We start from the raw sequence: 8,895 nt of genomic DNA on the forward strand, positions 1-8,895 counted from the left end.
CTTGCTCAAGGATATACAGATAGTCAGAGTCAGGATTAGAAGCCGGTTCTCCTGACTCCCAGCCCTATGCTATAATCACTAACTTACACTGTTCTCCTTGTGTAAATATACATTTTCTAAGAGCTTGATCCTGTAAGGTGCTGAGTGCATTCAACTCCCACTGACTTCAATGGAAGCGGAGGGGACTCAGAACCTTGCGGCACCCACCCCTCAATGCCACATACATCATTGTTTAACCACACTTCTAATGACACACCCATTCTTAATATGCTTTCATTCTAGAAATGACAATCTTCCTAGTCATCGCTGTGTATAGATAAGATCCTGAATACAGCATTCATTTCTGCAATCATTGAATCAATACAAAAATTAATTACCAAAAAAAAAAAATGATTATTCTTGCCAGTCCCTACAGAGAAGTCACTTGCTTTACATTATAAACCCTAGTTTTCATCCTTGCTCAGACACTGACTCCATCTGCAGACTAGGGCAAGTCTCATCATCTCTGCTTCAGTTCCCCCACGCTATGAATAGCAATAAATATACTTACACAATTGCCTCACAGAGCATCAAGAGGAGGCATTAATATCTATAAAGTGCTTTACAGAAGAAAAAGACTAGATATTTTAAGTGCTGATAAATGATGGCTTATTCATTGTTGTTAATTGTTGCCCCCAAGTGACTGTAAGTTAGAAAAACCTGTACTATTCACACAGGCTGGTATTTTCAAAGGAGGCTGAGGAAGTTAGGTGCCTTGTTGCCATTGAGTTTCAATGGAAGTTGGGCACCTAACTCCCTAGTACACTTGGAGAATCTCAGCCACAGTGCCTAACCCTGCAGTGATTACTCACTGGTAAAAAGCGTGCCCCTGCAAAGTGCTGTGGTCCTGACTGTAAGGGATGCTGAGCACCCAGCACATCAGCCGAAATCATCGAAAGTGGAGGTGTGTTCAGCAACTGAAAGTCAGGTCCTCAACTCCCACTGACTTCACTGGGAGCAGAGACTGCCTCAGGACTGGACCCACACGATTTAACGCACTGAGTCTTTTTGTGGCCTTAACTTAAAAGCCACAATGGTTACCAGATTTCCTGACGTCTAGGAGCTTGTACTTTGCCACAGAGGAAAACAATTCAACTTCCCTAAAGCCGATCTGTGAACTACTCCATTGAGGCTACCTATTTTAACATAGCGTGGGGCTGCCGTTGCCAGACACACTGGTTACCATAGGAAACCTTTCTATCATTGCCACTGTAAAGCACGGAAGCCCAAACCCAAGTGCTCTGTCTTGCCTGTGAAATCAAACAGACGTTTTTATAATCTTTGATGGAGCCGAGTGGTGCCTCTTTTCCAGATGAAGAAAAAAAGATATAGTGCTAAAGCAGCTCCATTGTTTAATAGTTTGTGACTTTTACTAGAGGGGAATATAGGCATCTTTGTCTGGCATTAAAATTTATATTTCAGTGTTGTTGTTGCCATGTTGGTCCCAGGATATGAGAGAGACCCGGCAGGTGAGGTAATACCTTTTAATGGAACAACTTTTGTTGATGAGAGAGACACACTTTTGAGCTTCACAGAGCTCATGTTCAGAACTGGAACAGGTAAAAAGCTAACTACAAGGTGGGACAGATTGTTAAGCATAGGGAGTAAACACATGTTGCGAGAAACCACTTAAAATAAAGTGGGCAGGGGTGTTAATTTCCAACCCTGAAGAAGAGCTCTGTGAAGCTCAAAAGCTTGTCTCTTCCACCATCAGAAGTTGGCCCAATAAAAGATATTACCCTCCCACCTTGTCTCTATTAACATTTATGTCCACTTGGTAACAAACTGTGACAATGGCAAACTTCCACCCCAAATGCAATGGAACAATGCAGCCTGTGTCCCCTCTCCATGCACTGTACACATCCTGCACTGTCCTGCTGCAGGAATACACAGAGGGACGTGGGAAGAGAACAGTTACAACCGAACACACATTCTTAGAGCTGCCTTCCCTCCGCGTCTGTACAGAGAGCAACAACCGAAAGGAAAGAGAAAAATAAAGACTGTGAGTCACCACTGGTTCACTGGGAACAGGGGACGTGGGAATAAAGACGCTCCTTGATAGAAGAGGGGGCGGTTATATGTGTGTGAAAACCACTGCATGTTTGACTTCATAGTAGTAAACCAAGTAGGAATCCAATTGACTTTCACAATGGACCTAAATTTATACATGGGTACTGCATGAATGTAAACCCTTGTGAAAAAGAGGAGCTTACTGTACTCAGCATGTTTCTCCCAACCTCCTAAATACTCTCTAGTATAAGTAAACCAGAATCACTCATCAGAGAAGGCTATTTGATGGATTTGATTATGGTCCTGGGAGTGCAGAATACACATACAAATTCTGACACCCACGTCAGTCCTGGGCAGAATTTTGGCTTCATTCAACTGCAAACCTCGGAGAGAGATCTGGGTTTGGCTGCTGACACCCTCTCCTCACCCACCACACATACCCAAAGTCTGATGGGGTTTCGGGTCCTGGGGTTTGGGACAGACCATTAAAGAAACAGAGCCTGATCTGCACCACTGAAGTCCGTGGAGCTTTGCAACTGATTTTGATGGGGTGCAGTGTGCACGCTCACGCCCATAGAGACTAGTTACAACATTCAGATCTGGCTCTTGGTTCTGATTCCAACCACCACCATCCCAAAGTCCAGTGGTTCTCAAATCCAAGCTTCTGACTGAATCCCATCTCTAATTTGCATTTATGCCAAGGAGGCTTCTGTCAGATACACAGTGGTGTGAAAACCATATCACTTGAGATGTTTAAAACTGGACTAGACAAAGCACTGGAGAATAGACTGACAGGAACAATCCTGAGGGACAAACTAATAAATCTTTTCCACCTCTAACTGCCATGATCCTTAGATTCTCAACCCCTACAGACTTCAGCCTAAAGGATTGTTATCGCTTACCCAGCTAGTCATGAAATTCCCAGGTTATTATTAGTCCAAATTTGAGACCCAATCCTAAAGTCCTTACATTGACTTTAATGGAGTTTTGCCTGAGTAAGAACTTCAAGATTGGGACCATGAAGAGTCCAGCCCCAGCCAAGCATTCCAGTCCATGTAGTCTAGCTTGATACCAGAAGGGACTCACCGCACAGGCTTTCTGGGGTGTGCTGAGCCCTGTCCTGCAGAGCTCTAGGTTGCCTTGCAGTCTCTCACCTACTAAACAGCTAGGTTTCTCTCAGCAGGTGGTTTCTCCAAAGTAAAATCTACTTCTTTGGTTCCACCGAAGTGCAGTATTACACGGATTACCTGACATTTCTCCCCCAACCGGTGGTTACTGTGCCCTCCATTCAAAATCTGCTCCCCTGAGCGGCACTTTATCAGGGTTAGGGGTTCTCCCCAGTGGGGGGTTCCCCAACTCTGCACTCTGGTTCTCCATAGGGGCAAACCTGCTCCCTGCACAGCAGCACTGCAAGGGGACCTTCCAGTTTCTCCCGCTCCACAGTCCAAGAAAACTGAGCTGCAGCATCATCTGGGGCACCTTGGGAACTTTTCTCAGTGGTTCCCCTAATGCTGGAACGCTGCTCTCCTCTATTCCCTGGGCCCCCTCTATTCCCACCCCTACCAGCCACAACATTAGGGGGCATCTCCATCCCACCAGAGATCCCCCCCCAATCCTGAAAGCTCCCCTGAGCTGCAGCATCACTGGGGGGAGGTTCCCCTCTCCGCTCGCGGGGGGTTCCCCACTAATGAGAGGCAGCATTACAGGGGGGCCTCCGTCCTACCGGAGGGGTCCCCACTCCTGAGCCAAGAGGGGGCCCCGATCCCGAGCCGCAGCGCCCTACCTGGATGTTCCTCTTCTCGCAGGCGGGCCCGGTGCCCTGCACCACGCTGTCCAGCACGGTCACCAGCCCGGAGTCCGGCTCCACGAAGCACGAGTTCCTGGCCTGCCGGATACTCCGCTCGATGTCGGCGAAGCGGAAGGCGCAGAGCGCCGAGGGCTGGCGGGCCCCCGGCGGGGCGGCTCTCTCGAAGACCCCGAAGAGCAGCTCCTGGGGCCGAGGCGCCGCCGCGGGTCCCAGCCGCAGGGCGGCGGCGGCCGGGAAGACGGAGACCAGGCGGGTGAAGCCGTCGGCGCCCCCGGCCCCGCACTGCAGCCCCACCTGGATGTAGGACTCGGTCAGCTTCTTGGTCTCGCCGGCGCTGGCGTTGCGGCCGGGCTCGGCCAGGCAGATGCGGGCCAGCAGGCTGTGCGCGTGGCTCTCCTTGTCGCCGGCGTTGGCCTCGCTGTTGAGGGCCAGGTAGGCGTAGGGGGCGCCGCCGGGGCCCCGCGGCGGGGGGCGCGGGTGCAGGAAGGCCCGGACGAAGCTGAGCTTGTGGCGGGCCTTGGCCCCCTGCTTGATCTTGAAGATGTTGTCGTCGGAGGGGTTGAGGTCGAAGGTGAAGAGCTTGGCCAGGTCGCCGCGGGCGTTGAGGGCGCGGATGGCGATCTCGGGCGTGTTCTCGAAGCGGTGGTCCTCCAGGCTCTGGTTGCGCGGGAAAAAGGGGCTGCCGAAGCCCGTGTAGGTCGCCCCCACCAGCAGCCGCGTGTCCGGCCTCCCCTCACCCGCCGGCCCCGCGGGCCGCAGCACCAGCCCCACGGTGGAGGCGTTGGGGTGGTTGGCCGCGATGTTGAGCATGCTGGGGAAGACGGTCACCGGGTCCCCGCCGCCGCCGCCGCCGGCACTGCCCGGCGGGAAGCTCACGGCCACGGCGGAGATGTTGGCCATGCTGCGCAGCTGGCAGAAGCCCTGGTAGATGGAGCCGCACACCACCACGATGCCCTGCTCCGGGTCCGGCTGCAGGATCTTGTTGTAGTTGTTGGTCTCCACCTTGAGGTGCTCGCAGGAGGCCTGGGGCAGCTGGGGCGCGTGGCACAGGGGGTTATCCAGCACCGGGCCCACCTGCTCCTCCACCTCCAGCGTCAGGTTGGGGCCGGAGAGCTGGTAGAGCCGGTTGACAGCCGCCAGGTAGATCTTGCTGCCCAGCCCATCCAGGGCGAAGTTGTTGGTCAAGGTGGGCGAGAGGAACTTGTGCTGCACCTCCAGGCCAGCGCTGGGGCTGCCGAGGAGGGCGAGCAGTAGCAGGAGGGGGGCCAGCACCTTAGCGCCTCTCTCCCGGGGAGCCATCCTGCCGCCTGGGCTGCTGCTCTGCAGAGTGCATGAGGCTCCACGGAAAAGGGGGCTTTGCAAAGCCAGAGGAGGAAAACCTGCTTCCTGCGAAGCCAACACGCCTCAGCACTGAGTGACGCCAGGAGGGAAGTCCTGGGCTTTCGTTGCAATCCGCAGCCCTTGCCTGGTTACTGGACCTTCCCCTCTCTCTCTTCTCGCCAGCCCGGAGATCGGATGGGGTTAAACTGCTCCCGATCTCGTCTCTGCAAAGGCTGCACCCTCCCCTCTCTCTGACAGCTCCGCGCTGCCTGTGAAGCGATCCGCTGCTCTCAGGCTTCTCCTCTCTTTCGCTTCTCTCCTTTCTGCATTACTCATGGGTTGTTGGTTTTTTTTTTTAATTTAGGGTTTGTCATGTGAATGTGATTAAGTTAAAGATATTTTCCAAAAGCTGGAAGGCAAGCCTTGCACCAGCCAACCACACAAAGAGGCAGCCCTTGTTCCTTGATAGCAGCTCCTCTTCTAACAAATAACTCTTGTGTTTGTGGGTTTTTCATGTTTCTAATCAGAATATGGGACTGGGACTGAAGGGGAGAGGCGAGATAAGAACTTTTCTCCTCCGGACACAAAGCAAGACTGCAAACAAAAGTAAAAATAGCCCTAACCAAACAACATTAATTTCAGCCAACCCCTCCCATCCAGTGCCCCCCCCCCCAGCAGTCAGAATAGGTTAACTCTCACTGCTCTTGAAGTATTGCACTCTCCTTGAAGAGAGTTGTACAAGAAAGGATAACAAAGAAGAGGAGGTCAGACTGTCTGGGGTTGGGGGGTCAGGAATAAATTAAGTGGACAAATATTCCAAGTATGTAAGGGGGGGGGGGGAATCTCTCCCAATCCCACTGTATTTCAGTCACTGGCGCCATGCACTGCTTGTTTTAGTTCCCTCTATTCCAATGGAGATGTGTTTGCATTGGGCTGCTCTTTTTTTTAACGTGCTCAAGAAAGGCTGACATCCCCAGAGACTGAAGTCTTCTGTTTATTCCCAGAGCAGGTATAGCCCAGGCAGCAGCAATACAGGATTCCGACACTGCTCCGATAATGTTCCTGAATCCTATCCAAGAGGACCTAGGAATGAGAGCTCAGCAGGGATCAGATTGGTACTCTTCCACCTTCGCCCACAAAATAAGCTCTTCTTCTGTGAGTTGCTGCTCCCAGTAGATTGTGCAGGTGTTCAAATTATGATTGTGCATGTTCTTTGAGCTCCATTAGGCACCTTGTGCTTGGTTTATTTGGGTTGGGCACCATAGGGAGACATCACTCAGTAAATTGTGCAGGTCAGTGATCCTCCCTCTCCTTCAGAGGGTTTTTCTACACAGAAAAGTTATGCCACTATTAGCTACGGTGTGAAGTTAAACCAATATAGTGAAAGTAACATAACACCCATGCGGCCACATATGCCAGTGTACAAGTGCCTTTTTAGAATGTAGATTATGTTGCTTGGGGACAGGCTTAAGAGAAACTAAAAAAAAAAAGCAACTCTGATACTGGACTACGTGTTTACATTTAACTATATACTTACACCACTATAACTGGTAAAACTTTCCCCTGGAGACAAGCTCTTACATGTGGAATGAAATAGTTAACAATTTTGACACGAATTATCATCACCAGGCATCTGAGTTAACCCCTCACTGGGATGAAGGGTTCATACCTTGTAGAACTAGTGTTGCAGGCTTTCTGCAGATTCAGGTAGAGGTCTCTGCATCAGTTACTCTGAGTGCACATCTGTGAAGTTTACTGCGCACCCATACCAGCTAGAGACTTAATTTTTAAATTAAAACAGATTCTGGAGATACAGATATTTGTATGCCATATTGGCTGAATCTATGCCCTGGCATTCAATCTCTCTGCCACTTCATTTGTTGGCCTTTCTGCTGAGATTGCCAATACAGAGAGGGTTTGTGTGTGTGATGTGAGCACCTGTCCTTTGGGAGATAAACAGACCCACACCAAATTAATTTCACATAACCACTAATTGCTAACTATGGGCTAATTGTTTTCTCCCTCAGGAAAACTGACAGGAGGACAGTAATGGGGAGGAAAACTCAGCAAGATTTCTCCCTAATTGTTCCATCAGGGGAAGGAGGATAAGATTGTCCTGGGACTGGGTTGTCTTCCCATTCTGTTCTCCTTGGGTTGGTGGGGAAATGAGGTAGCACCAAGCCCTGTTCCTTGTCTGCCCCCTCCCAATTGTGGATCCACAGACTTGCTGAGCACCCTCTCTGGGGCCAGAGGAAGGGCTGCAGTGTCACTCACTGTAATAGTTTTATAATGTCACAATAATTGCTGTATTTCTTAAAGCCTCAGTTCCCGGAGTCCTGTGAATGTGTGAGAATCTTAGCTTTCAATAAAAAAAGAAAGTTTCTAGCCCTCGTGGTTCTGAAGAAAAGCTTGAAAACGTGACCTGAGCACAACCTAATGGAAAGGGTGTGAGCTGTGCATGGAGAGGCCTTCCCATGCATATATCACATGCATAGATCACATGGTGGCAGTTAGGTCTCCTGTTTGGTGTAGCCTATAAGATTAACCTGCTTGTTTGTGTAAATATATATATATATATATATATATATTCTTATATTTAAGTATTTGGTTTATTGTAATAGGTTTATAGATTTATGTTAAAGTAAGTTTGGCTGTAATGCAAGAGACCTACAAGTCATATCCTGTATGTTAAGCTAAGGCAAAATTAGCATATCTATATTAAGACCTTTTACCCAGAAAGCAAAATTGACCTACATCTTGTTACCTAAATAGATTACCCACGCCTATGTCTAAGACCCTTTATCTAGACCAATAGACAATGGAGAATGGCATGGGGGGGGTTCAATGTTGTACCCACAGACTTAACAGGTACACCACAAGGAAACGTATGTGGGTATGTACATGTCATCAATATGCACAAACATACTAGCCAATGGGGTAAGTGTACCCTAACATTTTGTGGGTGAGGAATGAAATTTGGGCATAGGAGGAAGGATTTCACTTGTGCCCTATAAAAGAGGTGACCCACCTTGCTAGCGTATTCTCACTTATTCTATCTTACTTACTTTCACTCACTCTTTCTCTTTTATTTTATTTTATTCTATCTATCTACTATGACTACCACTATTAGTAGGCTGTACTTGTTCTTTCAAACCTTAAGTTCCAAGGGGACTAGGCTAAGCTTGGGTTCCCTAAGCTTTTATTCTTAGTTTGTTTATTAGGTTTTGATTTTAAGTTTAAGTTAGTCAAGTAAACCCTAAGTTAGTTTGGATAGTTCTTAGTATTAGTTTCTTCTAAGCACTGCATCTCACGCTCAAGAATTAAGAAACCTGAATTGTGAGGCTGGTCCTGTGTCTCTTACCACCAGGTTGTCGAGGAAGGGTGTAAGTATATTAACCAAAGCTTTGTTGCATATAATACTATATTAGCATAGGTATCTTTTGAATAGCAGTAATGCAATTGTAACTTTGTAACTCTGATTATTTTACCATTTACTTACTATTTCATTGATTTTAATAAAAAGTCTTTAAGGCTATATCTGTCTCAGTGTGAGCTTCCAGTCATATCCCCGAGGGTCCTTTGTAAATTCTGTGAAGCCTGATTTGGGACAAGAATTTTTATCTTATGATCAAACAGATCGGCGAGCCTAAAACCCATACTGATTAATATGAATAATTATTAACATTAATTAATTAATTAAAATTAAAATAAGACTGAAT

At 48.3% G+C, this 8,895-nt stretch overlaps 1 protein-coding gene across 1 annotated transcript in view; it reads right to left on the reverse strand.

The window, feature by feature from the left end:
- PLXND1 (plexin D1) overlaps window positions 1-8,692 on the reverse strand; it is a 139,662-nt gene extending 130,970 nt beyond the window's left edge. Inside the window, exon 1 of the mRNA XM_054034801.1 lies at window positions 3,833-8,692. Coding sequence (XP_053890776.1) covers window positions 3,833-5,155 — 1,323 coding nt within the window. The 5' untranslated portion in view covers window positions 5,156-8,692. The remainder of the gene's footprint in view (window positions 1-3,832) is intronic.
- Between the last annotated feature and the right edge of the window lie 203 nt (window positions 8,693-8,895).

The sequence above is a fragment of the Malaclemys terrapin genome, chromosome 7 (assembly GCF_027887155.1).
Source record: "Malaclemys terrapin pileata isolate rMalTer1 chromosome 7, rMalTer1.hap1, whole genome shotgun sequence".
Lineage (NCBI taxonomy): Eukaryota > Metazoa > Chordata > Testudines > Emydidae > Malaclemys > Malaclemys terrapin.